The 24248-nt window shown below is 38.7% G+C and overlaps 1 protein-coding gene across 3 annotated transcripts; it reads left to right on the forward strand.

The window, feature by feature from the left end:
- The first annotated feature begins 1221 nt into the window (after positions 1-1221).
- Positions 1222-23245, forward strand: ap2a1 (adaptor related protein complex 2 subunit alpha 1). 3 transcript variants are annotated; one of them, XM_065274225.2, is made up of 22 exons: positions 1222-1988; positions 4582-4793; positions 9128-9321; positions 10484-10613; positions 10728-10829; positions 10918-11177; positions 11324-11492; positions 11607-11744; positions 11825-12007; positions 12097-12194; positions 12319-12550; positions 12637-12825; positions 14600-14733; positions 15085-15147; positions 15560-15640; positions 17478-17560; positions 17774-17862; positions 17970-18094; positions 18180-18296; positions 18383-18452; positions 18586-18720; positions 21257-23245. In XM_065274225.2, the coding sequence occupies exons 1-22, from the start codon at positions 1922-1924 to the stop codon at positions 21332-21334; spliced, it is 2949 nt and encodes a 982-aa protein (XP_065130297.2). In that variant the 5' UTR covers positions 1222-1921; the 3' UTR covers positions 21335-23245. The 3 variants fall into 3 exon arrangements, with proteins under 3 accessions (XP_065130297.2, XP_065130298.2, XP_065130299.2); XM_065274226.2 differs by lacking the exon at positions 15085-15147; XM_065274227.2 differs by lacking the exons at positions 15085-15147; positions 15560-15640.
- The last annotated feature ends 1003 nt before the right edge of the window (positions 23246-24248 follow it).

Here is a 24248-nt window from a genome sequence, read left to right on the forward strand (position 1 = left end):
TCATATTTAACACAAGTGAAGTGGTTATATTGTGACTATTGATCTTCTTTAACATGTACAATTTTATTAAATAATATATTAAAGAAAAAGAAGTGTCCCTCAAATTCATGTCTGTGGTGTTACAACAATGGACGTTAAAGAAAATGGGGAATCTATTTTGACTACTTCTTGTGCGTTAATGTCATTGCAGGTGCTGGTTGATCTGAGGGGTGCATGGTGATTGCATTCTTTCTTATTAATTTTTTTAAAGTTAGCTAAATTTATAAGAATTTCATGAGTCACACTTTATTAGTGTTTGTGGTGTAATGTTATTAACATGGAGATTTGAAATATTTTAATCAACATTTGGATAAATACATACTTATTATTATATCCTAAATGCCCCCTGATCTTGAAATCATCATGAAGACAGCCTCCATTTTAGAAAAGACTGGATTTAGGCTAATTTGTCTTTGGTGTTACTGTCTTTTTTACTTATAATAGGCCTATTGGTAACACCACAGACATAAGTGGGTGTTTCACCAGTGTTTTTTATTTTTAAAAATTATTTAAAATTAAAATTGTTATTACGCTTCAATTGTAATGAATATATCATATTAAACTAAATTTAAATGCATAACAATAAATTTTATTGAAATAAATCAAACAAGCATTTTTACAATTTCTTGCCACCCCAAATGAAGAATGACCCCTTTTTAACATGCATATTGCTTATTTAACAAGCATATAAATATTTGAGAAAGTTAAGTAGTTTGAATTGTTAAATTTCTGACTTAGTGTTTGCATTTGTTTTACAATGTGGTTTTCAAATAGTTTAGATTAAAGAGGGTAACGTTAGACAGTTGGTTCTGTACACAAACCTCAACTTAGATGGACAGACAGACAGACAGTATTGTACTATTATTTTTTTCAATTTTTTCTTGATTCTCATTTTTTTTTGGAGATTCCACATAGTTACAAACTGAACACCAATCAATCAGATTTAATTACGTTAGTTTGATTTACATTCTCTCATTTGGTTATTTAACATAATTTCCACATACTTGCACTTTTGATACTTTCAACAGTGTCGATCTTGTTTTCAAGCCAATTAAAATTGGTATAAAGTGTAATTGATGCATAAATGAACAAATGATGTAATAAACGATGAGAACAGAATTGCAACTTTCCAATCAGATGAAGAGAAATGGACTGAAGGCGGGTCATTTTGGGAGGAAGCGCTAGAACGAGATCAGTGGAGTTCTGTCACGAGCTTCGTCCGGGTACATCGACCGAGCGTAAAGTCTCGTACATTATTGTCGACTTTATATGACATATAGTTATATTTCCTCACGAAACAGGTTCTGTAATTTTGGCTCGTCAACAAGCAGAATTCCTGTTGTCCTTTTGCAGCCATTTGGGTGATGTATTCTAACATTTGATAGAGCTAGCCAGCTCGCTAGCTGTTTGGCTAGCTTGCCGTGCGCGACTCAAAGTCAGAGAGATAGTAGTTGTTATTTTAACCCAGTCGACATTAAAGTATATAGCCATAAATTACCATCAGTACGTTAACTTTTTATTTACTGCCGCAGCTGAAGCGTATGACCTGCACCGTCTTGTTCCCATTGAAGAGAGTTCACGGGATTGAATGAATTAGCGAGCGGAAACACCAATTGCAAACGAGCTTTACTCTTCCCCACTGCATTAACCTTTCATATTTATATAAACACACTCGTTTGGTACTTTATTTGTTTGCTACGCCAACGCTTAATAAGGTAAAGGATCGTTTAATAGCTTTGCTAGCTAGCGTGCAAGTCTGTGATAGTTAGCCCGCTAGCTCGGTCTGTTTGAATTCTCACAGCGCCTGTAAAACCTGCACCCTGACCATCTGAAAGTAATTTGTTTCGTGTTGGAATCGGCTTGAAGATAAAATCCAGCAAACATGCCGGCTGTGTCGAAGGGAGACGGAATGCGAGGATTAGCGGTGTTCATTTCGGACATAAGAAATTGTAAGTATCATTTTACCCATCACTGAATCACATGAAGCATTTTTATGCGATAAGCTATACACAACTCTTCCTATATACGCCCTGAACTGAATGATACACACAAACATTGCTCTCTGCTGGACTCAAGGCACAGTTATTAGGTCAATCGTGCAAGCTTTCGCTAACGTCAGATCGGTGGCGTTTGATGAGAGGACTGATCATTGGACTGCCAACGTGACCGCACCGTTCGCTCCCCGTGGCAGCCGATCAGGCCCCGTTAGCTTTAGCACTGCTGATGGAGTGATGCCCGCTAGGCCGCCGCCGAAAATCGTGACTTCCAGTGCAGACAGGCTATCCACAATGTGTTGTCTATGTAGCTATGTAGTCACCTTGACCAGCTGGTTAGCGGTTATTATCACTTTACGCCAAGAGGTCTCAATCAAGAAGTGTTTTTTCATGATAATCCAGTTATCAAACTGTCGCCTTGAGCTAAGCGTTGTTAGGAGGGTCATCTTGTTAATATGTGTCTGTAGTCTTCAGCATCTGCATGTGTATAGTAAATACACAATTTTAGTCATAAATTGTAATTTAAAGGTTTGATATTTTATATGGCACATTATCTGTGGTTATTTTAATGTTTCCCCCATTTGCCTGCAAATAAGCAGCAAATACTAAAAAATAAGCAGCAAATACTATAAAAAATAAGCTTTTTATTCATAATCTTTAACTTTGGGAATATAGTCTATTCGAGGTTTTAACTCTACGCATTAAAACGGCAACAATATTTAGAAACATCTATTGGGAAGCATGATCATGCAATGCAAAAGTTACATACATATTCTAATGTAAAATAAATATATAGATGTAATGAGAGTGAATTGGTATACTTAATACTAGTCAGTGAGTATCTGAGTTTTTTTTGCATTTTGTCATTTGGCACCATTTACATAAAAAGTACCAGGTATCATCTGAGACTGCAGTTTTTTTGACATGTTGACATAGTGTTTGGTCAGTGCACCTTTACTTACACATTCATATCCACATTTTGCTCCTGGGGCCTTGGATGCGCAAACTTGAAAACCATATTAAAAGAGCCATGGCACAGTTGATATTTCACATGCAAAAAAGGATCACATTTCAGCATCAGTCTTTGCTGGAAAACAAATGCTAAAATGCAAAGCTATGTGTACACTCATAAAATAAATACATATTGTGATGATGTGCAATACCCAACGAGCCAACATAATATGACAACATTTTTTTAGGGAGATGTACTATCGTATTGTCTGCATAATATAAATGTCTTTTATGTAAGGTTTTAAGAAGCAGCAACACCTTTGTTAAACAGATATGAGTAGAAGTGGTGGTTGCTGTTTATTGCCTTGCCACTGCAGCCATTAAAACATCATGAGTAGAAGTGTATGCATGTTCAGAAGTTTCTGTGACCTTGCGTAGTAAATGAAAGCCTGTTTTGTTTGTACATGACATATGAGGCGTCTGTTATTGGATAAGGATACTTCTACCAGAAAAGAATACCGCACAAAGGCACAGTCCCACAAGCACCATATTGCACCAGCACACCAATAGTATATCAAGCAGTTGAACTTCATTTATGTTTAGTCAAGACTTATTTTGCCAAGAGCATGTGTTAGCATTCCAGCAGGGCCCAGATCATGTCATCAGATCTGTTGAATTGTTAAAATCCATAGCAAGGAATTTGTGATCCAGTCTGAAAATCACGGGAAAGTCATTTTTAGTAATTTACTGTTTTTAACATAAAATCATCCTACATAATGTAAAGAGCATTCTTGCAAATATAACCTTGATGTCATTTATACTGACTGAATAATGTCACGTCAAAAATTCAAATCAGTCTTTGATGCTCATCCCAAAAATATTATTAAAAGACTGGATTTCACAGGCAGGGTCCCATTTATCTATTGTGCACAAGTAGCAATAAAGAAAATAAGACAGCGTTTTGGCTACGGGTAGGGGCAGAATGTTAAATAGACCATGAGCTGTGTAGTATTATTTGGTTGGTGAGTAATTTGTGTTAACATGACAGCAGTTTGTTGTTGATCAAAACCATTTGGTAAGGTGCAAATAATGTGGTATGGTGTGGCTAATGTTGTTCGAAAGCTTCAACTTTCCAAGCACACTTTTATTTAATCTTTGCAAAATCTTTAGCCTGTTGAACCCAAACCCCTCACACATTTGTTTCTATTTCCTGTCGTCCTTCCTGGTTTCCTGTCATCTTTATTTACTCTTTGGTCATATGACTTCCTCCTATTTCAATATACCAACTCGCATATGGTTGATAATCACAATCTTACATTTGTGTGCAAATCAAGGCAGTCTTTACTCTATTATACATTGGTATAATAAAAAATAAAAAATTATTATCATTAAGTCTAATGACAAAAGATCTTTGTTATACTGTAAACTGTTGCATGGATGCATATAGTTGTGTTTATTCTGCAGAAGCCAGGTTGTTTTGTCAGCCCATGTTGTTTCCTGCCTAAACGAACATGTTCTTATGGCACAAAAATAACTGATAGCTGTCCAGTCACTCCAGTGTCAATTAAAATCTTAAAATTTCTGTTTCTCTCCTCAGGTAAGAGTAAGGAAGCTGAGATCAAACGCATAAATAAGGAGCTAGCCAACATTCGCTCTAAGTTTAAAGGGGACAAAGCATTGGATGGATACAGCAAGAAGAAATATGTCTGCAAGCTGCTCTTCATTTTCCTTCTGGGCCACGACATTGACTTTGGCCACATGGAGGCTGTCAACTTGCTCAGTTCCAACAAGTACACTGAGAAACAGATTGTAAGTGGAACCGTCTTAATTTATTTTGTGCTTCATGTATGTTAATATTTGGTTCTTGTACTGGTGACATGTATTTTTGTTCAAGGCTACATACTTTCTTTTGTGCCAGTTAGGCAGAGATGACAATAAAAAAAATACTAAATACTTTGGTGTTATCTAGGGGTGTAACGGTATTTTTTTTATATCTGTAGTGTGTGTTTGTTTTGGAAGATGGTTGTGTTTTGTGTTGTATTATTTGTTTATGTATATGGGACCCCCTTGAAAATCCTTCAATTATCCTTTCAATAAATTCAAACAAATATGCAAAAACACACGGTTCGGTGCGTGCCTCCGTTTTGAAACCACAGTCCGGTTCCTTTTCGGTATAGTAAGGGGAAAATGCAAACATTAAACTGCAGGTTGATTATTACTATAAACTTTTTTTTAACAATTTGTGTACACTTTTTTTTTAAACACTTTTTATTAAAATATAATAAATAAAATATATATATAAAATAAAAAAGAATAATAAATAAAATACTGCTGCGAAGTTCTCCACTAAATAACATACTTTTTTTACATTATTTTATAACAGTAGGTAAATCTTTTCTTAACCTTCTCTTAAACTTTGCACTAAACTAACAAATTCAATTCCTGATTACATTTATGAACTATTAGCCTACATTTTTGCCACCAAAAAATGTTTCGGTTTTGATTTTGATTTATTTTGGATTTTTTTTAAGTCACAGTATTGAATTGGTTATGTACCATCTCTGTATTATAAAAATAATATTACTGCTCTATGTGTAACTGCATAGCAAGCAACATGATGATATACTTATGATACACTCATACAACACAAAAGTTTGCATTCGGCCATTCGGTGCACATGTGAACCGTGCTGAAAGCCCTGTACCGATACGGTCCGGTACGAATACACGTACCGTTACACCCCTAGTGCTATCTAAATACTGAGTGTTCAGATCAGACTGACAATAGTGTTTTCATGTATACTTCTGCGTTATCGTCCGCGTCGACATGCAAACACACATGCAGATCGATGTTAGGCAGAATCCAAGCGTGTAACCACAGTAGCATTGCGACAGTCAATGAAGAAGCAGCTTGGCAAGTTTTACCCACAAATGAAGAAGAAAAAGCTGCTTGTTGTGTATGTTTTAAAAAGACCAGCAGTGATGGAAGTAAATAAACAGTGACTTTTGTTCTCACCATCTTTGTTCTCACCGTCGCAAATGGAAATACCTATGACACAGTTTTTTTTCATGACGAGGGGTTTTAGTGAACCAATCACAGCACTTGCAGTCTGCTTAGAACTGACACGCTGTTAAAAATTTGGTGAGGTGCACATCAGGCTACACAGAGGCTACGGATAACCAACTGCGTATACCTTTCGCACAACTATAAATTGGACTTAAGAGTGTTCTGGAAACCTGTTTAAATATCATGACTTCGCAGGTCAAATTTCAGATCCCTTAAATTTGTTAAAGTGATAGTTAAACCCAAAAATGAAAATTCTGTTGTCATTTACAACTCTCATGTTTTTACAAACCTGTATACAGTTTTTTTGTTCTGATGAACACGAAGGAAGATATTTTGAGATGTTTGTAACCAAACCGATCATGAGCCCCATTAGCTTCCATAATATTTTTGGGTGAACTTGCCTACAGAATTTTGGTCAAATTTTATGGTTAAAAGTTTACCAGTAATGCCTTAAAGGTGCAGTGTGTAATTTTTAGAAGGATCTCTTGACAGAAATGCAAAATAATAAACAAAACTGTATTATCTGGGGTGTATAAAGACCTTTTTATAATGAACCGTTATGTTTTTATTACCTTAGAATAAGATGTTTTTATCTACATACATTGACGGTCCCCCTACGTGGAAGTCGTCATTTTGTGCCGCCATGTTTCTACAGAAGCCCTTAATGGACAAACTTTGTTTACTAAGTTGTCTCCATCGATGACATGTTTTTCTAGTGGCGGATACCATAGCTTCTCTGTGCATTTCAAAAGCGAGGGGTAAGCAGTGGACTGAGCCGTTGGTTGCAATTTTCAACCTCACCACTAGAAGCCGCTAAAATTTACACACAGCACCTTTAAGTGAAAGTGTGCATACATGAACATTGCTTATATCTAGCAAGAGTTAGGAGCAGATGTGTTTTGAGCTTGTCTAATGGCGCTTTTCCATTGCATAGTACCCCACGGTTTAGTTTAGTTTGGGTCGGGTCAGCTTACTTTTGGGAGCTTTTCCATTGGGTGCAGTACGTAGTACCCGATACTTTTTTTCGTACCACCTCGGTTGGGGTTCCAAGCGACCCGAGCTGATACCAAACGTGACGCGAAAACACTGTAGATCACTGATTGGTCTGAGAGATGCGTCACGTCATCGCTATAATGTAAATATTAGCTTTAGCTTACTGCTAGCTTGCGCTGTCTCAAGCAAACATGTTGTTATCTGTGTTCTGCTATAAGTTTCCAAACACCCTTTTAGCGATGAAAAACAACCGCAGGTTGAGAATCCGGGACACCATAACAGTTTTTTCCAGACTTGCAGTTTGTGGCGGCACATTCGCGACGTGCACGTCCGCATTATATATGCTTAAATGCAATTTGAATGAGGCTCACCGGAGCGCCGTCGACTGAAGCCAGGGGTCGGGAGTTTGAACAGAAACTGTCATGTGAGACAGAGGTAAGGATAAACGCGATGAGCAAACATCTATTTGTGGTGGCCAATTTTCATTTTGTGGCAGACTGAGAAATAAATAAATGAATGTATGGGAATGTACAACAACGCTCTCACGTGTATGATGTCACAGCAGTAGGCAGCGTAAATATAACGACACGCCTATAATCCCTCCCACTACGAAGTGATACTAAACTCGATGGAAAAGCTAACCACGCCAAAGTGAGGTGAGCTGACCCGACCCAAACTAAACTAAACCGTGGGGTACTATGCAATGGAAAAGCGCCATAAGAGGCTTAGCAACACTCCGTACCATGTAGACCCACAGTGATGTCTAATTATCTCCTGCTGATCCAACACCCACACTTATAGCCACATTCCCATCAGCAAGTAACCTCTCCACAGGATAACACAGACAGAAGCCGAGTGAGATCTGGGCAATCAGAGAATGTTTCACTACAGAGGAACAATATACTGTGTCAGCCTTTCTGTTTCCTTGAAATGGAAAAGCATTGAAAAACATTTACAATGCAAACTAGATGATAACGTGTTGTCATCAGACTGCAAGGCTTTTGTTGTTGGATGATACTGTATAGCTCAAAATAGAGAATTTACATGGCATTATTGAATTGAGGATGCAGGGGACACAGCATTTGTGGTGTATAAAAGTGGTTGCACCACTGTAAACTAAAACTTGGATGTGGTGAAATATCTTGTTAATGTTGTGTAAAACTACTTTTTGCTACAAGATATTGTACTGTCATGCTGAGGAATGTGATGATGTCATCATGTCTTGAGCTACTCCTCCCATATGGTTCAAATACATTCACTACCCATTTCCCATGAGCCCAGCCCAAACATTCAGTAAGTTGTCTTTGAATACCATTGTTTTAGATATTTAGGAACGGTTCACTAAAACTTCCAATTCTTTCTTATTCTTGAAAAAAGATTTGTAAGCACATTAAAATGCTGGATTCCAAACCTGATTTAGGTCACCAAGCCGCCTGCTGTGTAGTGAGAGTCAAGCCTAAGCAAAGTCAAAGCTCTGACAGTTTCTAAGCATCCATTAGCTGTAAAACTGTTGCTCTCCTGAATACGTAATCTTCAGTTTATCCAACACATCTTGGTTGCTGAATGGTGCATTTTTGATATTCAATGCTACCTTTGTTGTGAACTGATATAATGTTTCTTTCTGAGTTTTGTTAGCAGCAAGTAATGAGATTCAGACGATGTGATCCTTTTTCTATGCAAACTGACAATTTCCACATTTAAAGACTTTACTACCACATATACTTTTCAAGGGGGTTAAAGCAGCAAAAGAGATAGCAGGCAATTGAATCGAGCCCCAGCCTTTACAGCTGCGAGCGAGACGCATTAGCTCAGTGAGGAGGAAAATCTCTCTCTCGTGGTTTAGTACTTATTCACATAGCTCTCAGTGCTGCTCCAGGAGCCTGTTTTAAGATGACTGTCCCTTCGAAATATTGTCTTTATTGCAACCATACACTCGTTCACCTCTGGACTGAGTTATAAATCACATATGTCTGTCTTTTCTTTGTGTGTATGTCTGTGCAAAACAGAGAAAGTGCGTGTGTGTGCAGCCGTCAGCAACTTTTTGTTTCTTCCCTTTTCAATCCCTTCCTCTTTGTCTTCCCCAGGGTTACCTCTTCATTTCTGTGCTGGTGAACAGCAACAGTGAACTGATCAGGCTGATTAACAATGCCATCAAGAACGACCTGTCCAGCAGAAACCCCACCTTCATGTGTCTGGCCCTGCACTGTATCGCTAACGTTGGCAGCAGAGAGATGGCTGAGGCCTTTGCCGGAGAGATCCCACGCATCCTCGTGGCTGGGTGAGTGCCAGAGAGCCTGAAGGGTGGAGCTATATGAGATAAAGGCAAAAATGAAGTGTTCATGAAGACGGATTCAGAGTGAAATATGATTCATAGTGGAATGGAAATAAGGAAGGAAATGTTTCTTTGCTGTGTTTTTATGAAGAAAGTGAAACGAAGTAGGGATGTGCACAAACGGTTGAATATTCGATCTGCAATAATAATTTGAATAGAAAAAATGCTATTCGAATGTTTGTTTGGAATGCACCACCACAGGGTCAAGGCTACTGCTCATTTAATGCTTTTTCATTTCACTTGTACTGTCTTAATATACATGGAAATTAATTTGCATGTATTTCTGATTGTTTTGGCAATTCAGATCGCAGACTGATTTAAGTATTTAGGGGCGGTTTCTCAGACAGGGCTTATCCTAGTCCCAGACTTAAATGCATGTTTGAGCTGCTTTCATTTAAAAACACCTTGTCCTGTTTAATTTTAACATATACCAGTAACATTGTTTTACATTAAGATGCACACCTGTAGTGTTTTTTGTAAGGTATGTTTGTAAAAACATCTTAAATGACCTAATAAAAATAAGGCCTAGTCCTGGATTAACCTTAACGCTGTCCGGGAAACAGCCCCATTGAGTTTTAACGCCGGGTTGTGTGTGTTGTCCACCGGCTCATGTGTTATTTATACGCGCTGTTTAGCTGCATCAGCGTATCATGAGAGATTTGCTAGCTTTCGGTTAAAAAGCTTTCTTTATTTTGTTAATACAGCGCTAAACGAGACGGATACATAACGAAATAAAAACGGAGAACATTTATTATATGCAGTGCTCTTTTAAAAATGAACCGGATAACTGCAGATGGTTTTTTAACAGCAAACAGTTGAAATAGCTCAGTCTTTGCAAAGTGTTATTAAATTAAACTCACATCTTTGCACAGTCAGCAATAAGGTATCAAGTCAGCTTACATTATTTGTAAAATAATAATTCCGTTATTTTTGTTAAATTCATCTTTTGTTTTCCCGGAAAGCCACAGCGCAGAATATAATATTTGGTATAATATAATGTCTTATAAATATTCAGCAATATTCATATATTATATTACAGAAAAATGCCCATCCCTAAAATGAAGTGTGCTGAGGTTTATTACTAAAATATTGCCTATGATAATGACAGGGACACAATGGATAGTGTGAAACAGTCTGCAGCTCTGTGTTTGCTCCGGCTGTACAAGACCTCTCCAGACCTTGTGCTCATGGGGGAATGGACATCTAGAGTGGTGCACCTGCTCAATGACCAACATATGGTGAGTCTGATCATCTACTGTCAGCATTGATAATCATAAATGTCATATAATCATAAATGATGTCTTGTTAATGGATTGGCTGATTTTTTTGGATTTTTCTGCTTTTATTCTCAGGGTGTGGTCACTGCTGCGATCTCCCTGATCACGTGTCTCAGCCAGAAGAACCCTGATGAGTTCAAGACCTGTGTGTCACTTGCTGTCTCTCGTCTCAGCAGGGTGAGTCTGCTTATGCCCACCTTTAAAAAAATATATAAGCACTTTCATCTCTGTGCAACCCTGGTTTCAATCGCTGCTTCTGTGTCAGATTGTTTCCTCAGCCTCCACTGACCTCCAGGACTACACCTATTACTTTGTTCCTGCGCCGTGGCTGTCCTGCAAGCTGCTCCGGCTGCTGCAGTGCTACCCACCTCCTGAGGATGGAGCTGTGAAGGGACGACTGGTGGAGTGTTTGGAAACCATCCTCAACAAAGCCCAAGAGCCACCCAAGTCTAAGAAGGTTCAGCACTCCAATGCCAAGAATGCCATTTTGTTCGAAGCCATCTCTCTCATTATTCACTACGACAGGTGTGTAGTCTCTGTTTTCTATTTCTGCTAAAAACTAACCCAGCTGTATTTTTCTTCACTTGGACGTATTGAGATGGCATGATGGTTATGATGGTTTTGTCTGTAGTTTGGGTTTATCTGAGTCATTTGCACCTGTTTCTCTACAGTGAGCCCAATCTTTTGGTGCGGGCGTGTAATCAGCTCGGCCAGTTCTTACAGCATAGAGAGACTAACCTGCGATACCTGGCCTTGGAAAGCATGTGCACTCTTGCCAGCTCTGAGTTTTCCCATGAGGCAGTCAAAACACACATTGAGACCGTCATCAATGCTCTTAAGGTAAATCCACAATTCTGTATATTTTGTACAAAACGCTCTTTCATAGATCAGATCAGTCCTTGTTTTTAGTCATGTGTGCAAACATTGATTTATAACCATTTATTGTTTTGGCAGACTGAAAGGGATGTCAGTGTTCGCCAGAGAGCTGCTGACCTCCTCTATGCCATGTGTGACCGCAGCAATGCCAAGCAGATTGTCGCAGAAATGCTGAGTTACCTTGAGACAGCTGACTACTCTATCAGAGAGGAGATGGTGTGTCTCTCTTGCATGTCCATTAGTAGCCTTTTAAAGTCACCGGTTATTGTGATAACTGATGACGACTGTGTCTGTAGGTGCTGAAGGTAGCAATCCTGGCAGAGAAATATGCAGTAGACTATTCTTGGTACGTGGACACCATTCTGAACCTAATCCGCATTGCTGGAGATTACGTCAGTGAAGAAGTGTGGTACCGTGTCATCCAGATCGTCATCAACCGTGATGATGTGCAAGGCTATGCAGCCAAAACAGTATTTGAGGTACATAGCATCACATGTTCCAGAAATTGCTAGCTTTTGTGTTTTCTACACATGGTTATTTAATTCTGACTGACTGTTTCTTTTTGCAGGCTTTGCAGGCTCCTGCGTGTCATGAGAATATGGTGAAAGTTGGTGGCTACATCCTGGGAGAGTTCGGTAATCTGATTGCTGGAGATCCTCGTTCCAGGTCAGCAATTTCACCATGCATGCGTTAGGATTATAGTTGACCCATTCATTGGACATTTTGTTGTACTTATGTTCTCCTTTCATTTTTTTCCACACTCCATTTTCCTTCCCTTCGATCTCTCTAGTCCTCTGGTTCAGTTTAACCTGCTCCACTCCAAGTTTCACCTGTGTTCGGTTCCCACACGTGCCCTGCTGCTTTCGGCCTACATTAAGTTCATAAATCTGTTCCCGGAGACCAAAAGCACCATTCAGGAAGTGCTTCGCTCTGACAGCCAGATCAGAAACAGCGATGTAGAGTTACAACAGAGAGCTGTGGAGTATCTCAAGCTTTCTTCTATCGCCAGCACAGACGTACTGGTGAGGCCACATGCGTCCGGACACGCCCAGAGCTTTTAACGTTAATTTTTATATAACCACATACGACTGTATTATTCCGTGTTTAGGCCACAGTGCTGGAGGAGATGCCTCCGTTCCCAGAGAGAGAGTCCTCTATCCTGGCCAAGCTGAAAAAGAAGAAAGGACCAGGAGCCGTATCTGTCAACGAGCTGGAGGAGGGAAAAAGAGAGGGAGGCGAACTTAACGGAGGGGGAGAGAGAGGCGCAGACACCTCTGCTATTGCTACATCTAATGCAGTGAGAGAAAATATAATAATAATAATTTCCATTAGTCAAATTATGGACATATTAAAGGGAGACTACACTTTTTTTTTTTAAAAGGCTTAATTTCCAGCTCCACTAAAGTTCAACATTTTGATTTTTATCATTTTGGAATCGATTGAGCTGATCTCTGGGTCTGGCAGTACAACTTTTTGCATAGCTTAGCATAATTCATTGGATCTGATTAGACCATTAGCATTGCGCTAAAATTATATTATACAGTGCGCAAAAATAGTCCCCTGCTGTTGAAAGTTACCAAGGGGACTATTTTCAGGCGCTGCATAATATCATTGCGCCTGCTGCAGCCATGTTACAGCAGCAAAGTCCTTGATTATTACGCCAGAATGAGAGTACAGTTTGCAAAATCGCAACTTATAATTTTCTGTCGGTTTAAGTACACAATGTAACTACAGAAGAGTCAAGTTTTAAATAGAAAAAATATTGAAACTCTTTAGTAATTTTTGCGTGCGATGCTAATGGTCTAATCAGATTCAATGAATTTTGCTAAGCTATGCTAAAAGTGCTAGCGCCAGACCCGGAGATCAGCTGAATGTATTCCAAAACTGTAAAAATCAAATGTTTACCTCTAGGGAAGCTGGAAAATGAGCATATTTGCACAAAAAGTGGAGTGTCCCTTTAACACATCATATGAACAATAATATGGAATGATTTTTAACATATTTCCCAATCTTGCAAGGCTAGCCTTTTTTTTTTCGGCATAAAGTCTGGTTGCATTTTTTTGGGGGGCTGAAAACCCCCAACATGCACAGAAAATGTCTCACCTGGCATGAAAAGCTACTAATTTTGTTTTTAGTGTGCCATTTGAGGATTAGTTTAGCAGTTAAGTGAGCGGTTTAATAAAAAAATGCTAAAGCAACTTGTGTAGACTTTGTTATGTAAAGTATAGCTATATCAAAACAAAGCACAATATATAATGTCTGAAAATTCCAATGACTTGCTTCATAGTGAAATTGAGGAATTTTTTCTCAAGTGCTCATTGTGTTTTGTAAACACAGCATTGTTTCTAGTTGGATTAATGCATTGCTCTAATTCCCAGAAGTTGCATAGCACCAGCCAATCAAATCACATTTTGTTTTGCAATATCCATCATGTGGTCAGGGAATGGATTGTGGGTGGTCCATTGGTGTGCCGTTTGAACCTAAACTCATATATGCCAGATTTTAGAAGTGCAGGCGCACATCCACATCCTTGTTTGCATTGTACAGGGAAGTGAGTCAGCAAATATAGAACAATCCCTGCAAAACCCACACCCCACCTATACACATCCTTATTCAAATACTGTTTCCAGTGCGACACATTATATCCATATGCACACTTAAAGGCGCTCTCTAAGCGAATTCACGTGTTTTAGACCATAAAACATTTTTTGTTACATACAGCAAACATCTCCTCACTATCTGCTTGCTGCCTGTCCGCTGATCAAACTGTAAAAAAACGCGATCTCTGTAGACAGCCCAGGCTCTACAAACTTCAATATAAACACAGTGGCCAAACCTGCACCACAAAACAAAACAAAGTTTTCCAGCCAATAAACGCTAAGAAGGATTTGGGGGTTGGGTTTGGCCGCGTTCATGAAAGCACGGAAGGGAGGGGGAGGAGTTAACTACGCTCAGTTTGTTTGAAAACACATTTCAAAAATCAACAAACCGATTCGCTTAGAACGCCTTTAACACATTTCAAATAAATATGCACCACAAGTCCAATATGATGAAATGTCTTTTTGCCTTAGTCTACACCGTCTCCATCTGCCGATCTTCTGGGGCTCCGCGCTGGTCCTCCTGTGACGGCTGCTGCTCCCAGTGCAGGCAGCTTATTGGTCGATGTTTTCTCAGAGGCAGGTGTCAATGATGATGGTTTTCTGAGGTAAGACACTTGAATGATTTGGTGTGCCGTTTTCAGTCTGCTGCACATTATTGCTTTAAATAACAAATGTACACTAACTCAGTACATTAACTTGGTCGTACCTGTCTGTGAAGCTTTCTGCTTTTCGTTTCACTTTCTATCACTTGGTCTTTTTTGTCTTTCTTTTTTCTGTTTGTGTAATCTTGTCGTTTATCTAGCTGTGTATGTGACTGTCTTTCTCTTTTCTTGCTTCTTTTTCTCTTTCCCTCCCCTTTCATCTCCCTCATTGGGGTGTGTGTATGTGCACTTGTTTGTGTGTTTGCGTGAATGGATCTGCGTCTCACGTCCTTGCTTTTCATTGGACGATGGCAGAGATCTGGAACCTCCCACTGAAAGCTCTGACTCCCTATTGGCAGAGGGTCCTGGTGACTCTGAGTAAGGGGCCAGTGGTAGACTACAAAGTCAACATGCTACAAACAAAACCTTTTGACTGTCAATAGTCACACACAAAACACTTTAATTGTTTATAGATGTTGTTATTTTTGTGTTTGATGTATTTGATATTCATAAGCTGAGGTGTGCTGTGGTGTAATATATAGGTGCTGTATTTTGTGGCTGCAGATTTAATGGTGTTACTAACCTCTGACTTGTCTCTTTCTCTCCTCTTTCTTCCTACCCTGCTTTGGCATCACTCGAAACCTCTTTCTTCTCTTTCTTTTACTGGCTCACCACTTATCTCTTCTAACCATTTTTTTAACCATCTGTGCTTTTCACGCTGAACGCTTCACACCCCTTTCTTTATCTCTTGGGGTCTTTTCTCTTTGCATCCTTGCTTTTGGTCTCTCAGCTCTGCACCTACTCCTCCTCCCTCTGTGGTCTCTGAAGAACCTGCTCCTCCTCTGCCCGAGTCAAACGAACTGCTCAACAAGTAAGCGCTCACTCGCCCATTGCACTCTGTGTACCATCCTTGCCCTATGTTATGCCACTTCTTCTCTGCTCTTCTGTTTGGAAGACAGAATGCAAAGTGCGACTCAAAAAATTAATTGTAGATAATCGTACAGTACAGTGCAAAAGTCTTAGGCCACCACCACCAGGCTTGTTGTTTTAGAAGTTTTAATGTCCATCCATTTTTATTTTTCAGTCTATTTTATTAAGATACAAACAGAAAATACAAGAAAGATGTACAAAAAAATTAAATGTTCAGGACTAAATGTCGTCTTTAGGCATCGTCAGTGTTAAGTGTGACCTCTCTTGGCACTAAACACATCTTGAGCGTTTTTGAGCAGAATGAAGTAAAAATATTTTTTTTATTAGGATTTAATTTTATTTAGGTTTAAGAGATTCTGCAGTTTCTTCCTATTGCTCTTCCTAAGTGGAAGGGGAGTTTACCCTAAAAACTTGTCATCAGTTTACTTTTTTTTTTTTTTACAGTTTTTAATACTATATACACATTTCCTGTATTTTCTGGTTGTATTCTAATAAAAAAACTGAGAAAAAATTATATATGATCACCATACAATTGCAAAAACAACTAATATAATTTTGGCATGGTGGCCTAAGACTTTTGCACAGTACTGTATGTAACCATGAACAGAAGCAATATAAATGTTGTAAGAAAAACATGCCAGTTTGTTGGAAAGCAGTCACTTAAAGGGATAGTTCACTTTAAAATGAAAATTTTGTCTCCATTTACTCATCCTCATGTTGTTCTAAACCTGTATGAATTTCTTTTTTCTGATGAACACAAAAGAAGATATTTTGAGAAATGATGGTAAACACACAGCAGTAAATGACCATTGACTTCCATAGTAGGAATAAAAAAATATGATGGAATTTAATGGGTACTGTCAACTGTGTGCTTACCATCATTTATCAAAATATTTTCTTAGTCATTTATCACAATACTTCCAAAATATTTTTTTCCTACTATGGAAGTCAATGGTCACTTACTGCTGTGTGTTTACCATCATTTCCCGAAATATCTTCTTTTGTGTTCATCAGAAAAAAAATTAATACAGGTTTAAGGAGTAAATGATGACAAAATTTTCATTTTTAAGTGAACTATCCCTTTAATTGGTTATGCAGAAAACCCTTTTTAACACACATCTAAACTGATTTACGTGCAAAGCAAGATCAGGCACAACAGTAAAATACAGGCAAATATGGGGTAAGGTGGCACTCCCTATAAAGCTCCAATCGCTGAAACCTGGCACTGCAGGCACTTCTGCTTGGTCATGCCTGTATACACCTAAACATGCATTTAGGCAAAAGCCTCTTAGAAACACTTATTTATAGTCATACTAAAAGGGTTGGTGCAAAAAAGATGGCAGTTATGAGGCATTTATGTCTCGAACATGCATAGCTTGCATAAGCACCATGATTCTGTGTTAAAGCATGTATGCTTTGGCAGATCTTTTTAGAGTTATATGAGTGTCACACATTGAAAGGTACTCAAGTGTTATCTGCCCCTTATTGCAGCATTCATGTGATCCTCATTTCCTAAGGTTGGAAGTCTTGTCTTATTTGATGGCATACTGATTAACTACGGTAGTCCTAGATCTCTTAGCATGTACAGAAGCTAAATGTATCTTTTACTGCCGCATGGACAGAGAGGATGGGTCTAAACGTGAATCCTCCCAGCGGTTTTGATTACTCGGACAACACGTGAATGCACCATTATGGAAACCAATACCACTGCTGTCAAACCCACTAGATCCTGCTTGTTTATGATGTGCTTCCCACTCTCTCTTGTCTCTTTCCCTCAGGTTTGTGTGCAAGAATAATGGAGTTCTGTTCGAGAATCAGTTGCTACAGATTGGCATTAAGTCTGAATATCGTCAGAACCTGGGTGAGTCACAATATCTCCCAAAATCATAAATGCATCATTTGCAAGTGTATGTCAGCTGACTTCTAAACAGGTTTATTGTAGTTTAGCCTTCCTTTATAAGAGACGCAAGTTTGTTTTTGCAATTCTTGCTAGTTGTTATCTTTTTATGTTAACTTGAAAGTGTTGTGGCTGTGTTAATATTGGATTTATTCACATGGTTGCCCCTCCTCACAGGGCGGATGTATCTGTTTTACGGCAATAAGACATCAGTGCAGTTCGTAACATTCACTACCACAGTAACCTGCCCAGGAGAGCTACAGTCTCATATCCTTCACATCGTATCACATCTTATCATATTTTACGGTGATAAATGAAAGTAAAAGCTTGAGAGATTGTTGTTCATGTTGCAATAGCTCCTTGACTGATCCCACAGCTCAATGTACAGAGTAAAACAGTGGAGCCTCTCATAGAAGGAGGTGCACAGGTGCAGCAGGTCATTAATATCGAGTGTCTGTCTGACTTCAGTGATGCACCACTCCTCAACATCAAGTTCAGGTAACTAATGCACACATCTGTACACTTTAAAAGTGGAGTACACAGTGGTGTCTCTGAAGTTAACTTAGCTATTGTCCTGGTTCAGGTATGGTGGAGCTCTCCAGAATCTCACACTCAAGCTGCCTGTTACCATAAACAAGTTCTTCCAGCCCACAGAGATGTTGTCAAATGACTTCTTTCAACGCTGGAAACAGCTCAGCCAGTAAGGGTTTTACTGTATACGCTTATTTCGGATGTGTTAGGTTTTTATCTTTTTTGCAAAAAATGGTTTCATATCTTCCGTCACAGGCCTCAGCAAGAAGCACAGAAGATCTTTAAGGCCAACCATGCTATGGACACCGAAGTGCTCAAAGCTAAGGTGCGTTTATTCTCCAAGCACATGATACATAGTGTGTAACATGGGAATAGTAAGCTTCGTAAAGTATCTTGAAAGCTTATTTCTGATGATAAATAGTTTATTGATAAATTCACATCTCTCTCACATTTGGTAGTTGCTGGGAATGGGAATGGCTCTCTTGGAGAATGTAGACCCGAACCCAGAGAACTTTGTGTGTGCCGGAGTGATCCAAACCAAGGCTCAGCAAGTGGGTAGTCTGCTAAGACTTGAGCCCAATGCACAAGCTCAGGTATGAACCAACGCATTCAAACAATTACCAACATGCAAATGCACTGCACACATCAAGCCTGTTATACACAAACATGCGTCCGTATTGCACACACATAGGATAAGGAAAGGGAAAGCAAAAAGAAATGCTATGTCATCAAAGGTCTCAGTCTGCAGTGCTGAAGTGGTTTTGGGTGATATCACAGTCCCACCCTGCTCCTATATAGCACAAGTCTCTCACAAGCCACTGCTTTATTGAATCTTAATGTTGTCTGTGTGTCTCTGTTGCCTGCTGATGCAACTCAAGTCTGGGGAGCAGGTAACACATTCATCCTGCCAAATCCCTATTACATGAAATATACCTCCTTCCCTTGTTGTTCACTCAGAGTCTGGTAGTAAAACCCCAAATTCATTTGACATGACTGTATTTTTCTACATATGTAACCTGTGCTGTTTAAATGAGTCGGAATGCGAACAGTCTATTTGACCTATGGCTAAGCCACGCCCCCCCTTCACTCACTCGGACAAACAATCAACATTCGGTGACAGGCTATGGCAGTTTTAGGGGACATTTCACAGGAGACAGTTGATGATTTTTGGAGACAGAAAGACTGTTATTTACAGATAAGTTAATGAAGCTAAGTGACATGATGTACAATGCAGCTAACGTTAATGTTTTCTAATGTTAGGCTAACGTTACGTTAGAGATGTTAAAGGGATATGTCCATCGTTTTTCAGACAAACACATTTTCGGATATTTTAGAAAATGTTTTAGATCTTTCAGTTGATTAAATGTAATGTTACGGGGTCCACCTATAGTCCACGACCTTCAAGTCCAAAAAAAGTGTGTCCATCCGTTACAAATTAAATCCAAACGGCTCCAGGATGGTAAACAAAGGTCTTCTGAGGGTAATCCGCGCGGTGTTGTTGTAGAAATATCCATATTTAAAACTTTATTAACGAAAATAAATACCTTCCGGTAGCGCCGCCATCTTAGTCGCGTCCACATTCAGGATGAGAGCTTACGCAGCCTACGGAGGCTATTCTGCTGCTGCTCTGTGCCCCCGCCCTCCGAATTTGTAATGCGTCACTAAGAACGCTAATACGCTAATAGTCTCTCCTTAATACAGAGGAGTCTAAGATGGCGGCGGAAGGTATTTATTTTCGTTACATTACATTTAATCAACTGAAAGATCCAAAACATTTTCTAAAATATCCGAAAATGTGTTTGTATGAAAAACAATGGACATATGCAACTCGGACAGCTTGGGGGTGAGTAAATCATGGGTTTAATATCATTTTTGGCCGAACTATCCCTTTAAAGATAAAATTCAAATACGTTGTTGACTTGGCTTAAAACAGATGTTGACATCCTTATTTAATTTATCAATGTTTAGTTGGTGTTGTGGTTTACTGCATAACTTAATCCAGAGCAGCCACTCGGTTGTGGCTTGGGAAAGGGTAAAAAAACGGGTAAAAAATACACGACGTCACCCAGCCTCTCGGGATACCTAGTGTAGGAGTTGCATGTACCTCATGCACACCGTTTGACCATTTTAAACTTAAAATGACAAGAAAAAACATAAAAACGAATGAAACTGACTAACTGCAATGTATTTAAATGGATGTGGAAGCAGAGAATGTCCGAGTGTATTGGGTTTGCAATGTGTACTGTGATTGGCTCATCGCGTTTGACGGCGTGGCTTAGCCATAGGTCAAATTCTGAGCTACAGGCAAAAGTAAGTATAAATGTTGATTTTGGTAGAAATAAAGTTTTTTTTATATATAAAAATAAGTAAATTAAGCCCTTGTCTAGCGATTCCAATGCTCTAAATAGTAATTAAACATCCAAAATGATCTTTATTTGTACATTTTCTGAGAGGTGTACTGTCCTAAATGCTTAATCTAATACAAGGATTTGGGTTTTGGTTTTAAAACATGCAGAAAATGGAAAATAAAGTGGATAAAGTTCGGGATCTGATCGATGTTAAAAGTTATTAAGACTCGAAAACGATCTTACTGACAAATCCGAAGCGTGCTCACTGCATAATCACTAAAAATAATAATGTTATGTCAATGTTTGGTTAACTGTTGGGAAAATATCAGATGTGTATCATTATATCAGATCCTTGCAGTTTACAGAAAGCTGTCTGTCTCAATGTCAATAAAACAATAAAAAATAAGTTTAACTTATATTTTTCCTATAGATAATTGTTTTTGACTCTTGTGCTAAATCTGTTAGTTTTACCAGTGATTTTTATTTTTCAATTTACAAAAATCTTTTTGTTGACTTTTCAACACAATTTTATTTTTATCAGATTCTAACAAATCAAATATCTTATAAAGAAATGGAGAATGTCAAAATATAACTCTTATTCCGACTCAATTTGCCAGCACGGGTCACTTGTGTTTTATAATGGAGATTCCTTTGTTCATCGTGCAAGTGTATATGTAGTTTGTGTTGACGGTAGCAAAGTAAGCATCTATATGCAGAATTAATGTGTCCGGCTCAGTTGTGCACTATGTAACCCTCCCCGTCCTCTCTCTTTCTCGCTCAGATGTACCGGTTGACCGTGCGCAGCAGTAAGGACACCGTCTCCAAGCGTCTTTGTGAGCTGCTGGCAGAACAGTTCTAGAATGCGAGCTGAGACCGGCGCCGTCTAGAACCAACACCCTGACCAGCGTTTCACTTAAAAAGACCCCAGAATAAAGATTCAACGAAAGCATTCATGCATAAGGGAAAAAGGAGCTGTCAGTCTTTGGCAGCCATATTACTGTCCTTCTGATAATGATTATTATTACTGTTGTTATCATCAACGCTGCCCTACTTGTTTTTAATTGGTGTTTACCTGTGTGTGAGCAGTGGAATGAAAGGAAGTGCGTGTGTGCTTGCGCGTGCGTGCGTGTGTGTGTGTTTTCGTACATGCGTGAAAGAGTCATGGTGATAGTTTTGTTCTCCGTCCTGCCTGTTAAACGATTAACTCCTGTGCTTGTGTTGACAGCTGGTGTGTAATGTGGGGTGGAGGGGAGTACAGATGAAATGGAGAATGTCTTCCCTCTCTCCTGTTTTATCCATAAAATTTCAACCCTAAGGCGCTCCTAAAAATTCACACTGTTAGGCTGTTTCTTTTGGACATTCCCTGTTAGCCAGTTATTCAGTGTACTGGGTAAGTCTATTAGCAGGACAGAAAAACAATCTCAAATACACTAACGCAATGGCACTTCCTTTAGAGGCCGAAATCACTAACCCCCTTCCCTTTAGCTTTCATGTTCCTCCGTTAAAATCATCAGATCCAGTAATCCAAAGGCATTGGTGTACATAGAGAAAGTCAAATAAGATATTTCGTATATCCAACAAGCTTGACAATTCCACCAAGTTGCAGTACTTCTGATGTAGAAATGGCCAGTGCACTTTAAGAGGCTTTGAGAGGAAAGGCTTTTATAGTCCCAACCCTTTATCTTGTTCTTGTCCTATGTATTCAGTACTCATCCTGACCCCGTATCTGACACAATGTTTATTGAAAAAATCTATATGAATATATATAAATATATATAAACAATGTAAATGATTACCCTTCATGGTTGCATTTGTATGTCTCTCTATTGTTTTTGATAGTAGTATATTGTCAGTGTGTTTGTATTTCTTAAAGGGTCTGTTTGTTTTTTTTGCTCTTAATTTTTTTTCTGGACATTCCATTCTGTACTATGAGTTGAGTGGGCATAACGTTTCAGGTTAGTCGTACAGTGTTAAACAGGTTGGGGTGAAACTAGAATAAGAGAGGAGGAAGTGATGCAGAGGGAGAATCGGGTCCAACAATGAATGTGTCCGCACATGAAGAGTGCAACATCAGTGGACCTTCATTTAAATGTCTTTTTGTAATATCTTAATGTAAAAAAAAATCTGGGGGATATTGACAATTTGTTCACCCTCCAGCACAGTTATTGACTGAATTAAATAGTAGATAGTGGTTACCTCGTTACTAAATCCTTATACAACACACATACACACACAACTAACTTGAGTGGTGACATTGCGGACCCACATTTTCTTTTTGCAGCGATGAAACCTGGGAAAGCACTTAGTTTGTGAGACGTTGTGTAAGAGTTTGTTACATGCACACAGTTATGCACACACCCCACACATTCAGAGGGCAGGGGCTTAGGGGAGCACTGGACCAAAGCAGCTGCCAACTGTCAATCACGTACAGGGATCATAATGATTTTGGTCGGCGTTGTTTGGTGAGCGAATGTGTGGTGTATTTTATGTGTGTAGTGTGTGGTCCATGTAAAAATATATATTGAAATTTATGGGACATTGTCATTAGTTCAGTTATGGGGTCACGCTTCTCTCCATGCAGAGAGTCATTGTAGTTGATTAGAGTCAGTCATGGTGTGTGTGTTTCTGTACGAGTGTGTGTGTGTCTATGCAGTATCCGCTAGCTAATGCAGCCCCAGTGTATCGCTGTTCAACCTGTCTGATACCTGTGTTAGATTAAATTTACTCTGTACTGAATAATGTGAAAGTAAAATTATGCCATATACTCGAACCAGGTGTTTTCTTTTTTATGTGTGTTCGGTATGGGGAGGTCAGGTGGACTGGCAGTCTTATGAAACACAAATTAGGCCATTATCTCTCTCTCTTACAACCATATCTGGGAATGGATGAACTAAGTGCAGGGAGTGAGTTTTAAAGGGATGGTATTCTTACAAACCCGTATATTTTTTTTTGTTTGTTTTGATAAACACAAAGGGACATATTTTGAATAATATTTGTGAACAAACCGATCAGAAGCCCCTTTGACAGCTAGAGTAGGAAAAAAAGAATCACATTGAAGTCGGTTGGGATTTTGATTGTTTTGATTACAAACATTCCTCAAAATATATTTCTTTGTGTTTATCAGAAAAAAGAAATGTATACGGGTTTGTAACAACATATGGGTGACATAAATTTAATTTCTAAGGGCACTATCCCTTTAAGGGGGGGGGGGGGTGAAGTTCCTGTTCAAAATATAGGAGATTTCCATGTTTTTTTATGTATTAGGCTCAAAATGCTATGCAATTTTCATACATAAAAATATAGACCATTTTGCAGGATATAAACTGGTCCAGAAGCACTTCCTGCTATAGTTTTTTTTTAACAAAATATTAATAAGAATAAATATTAGAACAAACCAACAGAAAATGTTTAACCAAATAACATTTTAAATGTTAACTTAAAAACTACAGGAAGTGCTTCTGAGCCAGTGTTGTTTACATCTTGCAAAATGGTCTATAGTGGGATTTTCTGCATCTATGGTTTAAAAAATCATCTCAGTACATCTTTGTCATTTTCATCTCTGGTTTCAACATGTTACATTTAACATTTACTGTGCACTGTGAAAAAGCAAAGCTGTAATTGCAAGGTTTTTATTATAAACAAGATTCTTGTTGTTAAATGACCTGTCATGGTTAAACAAAATGGCTGTTGTAGATAATTATGCATTCATTTTGTTAAGTAAGTTCAAATAATTGAATTTAAAGGTTGATTTCACTGCAGTCTCTTGCAGCTGT

This window comes from Paramisgurnus dabryanus, chromosome 3 (genome assembly GCF_030506205.2).
Source record: "Paramisgurnus dabryanus chromosome 3, PD_genome_1.1, whole genome shotgun sequence".
Lineage (NCBI taxonomy): Eukaryota > Metazoa > Chordata > Actinopteri > Cypriniformes > Cobitidae > Paramisgurnus > Paramisgurnus dabryanus.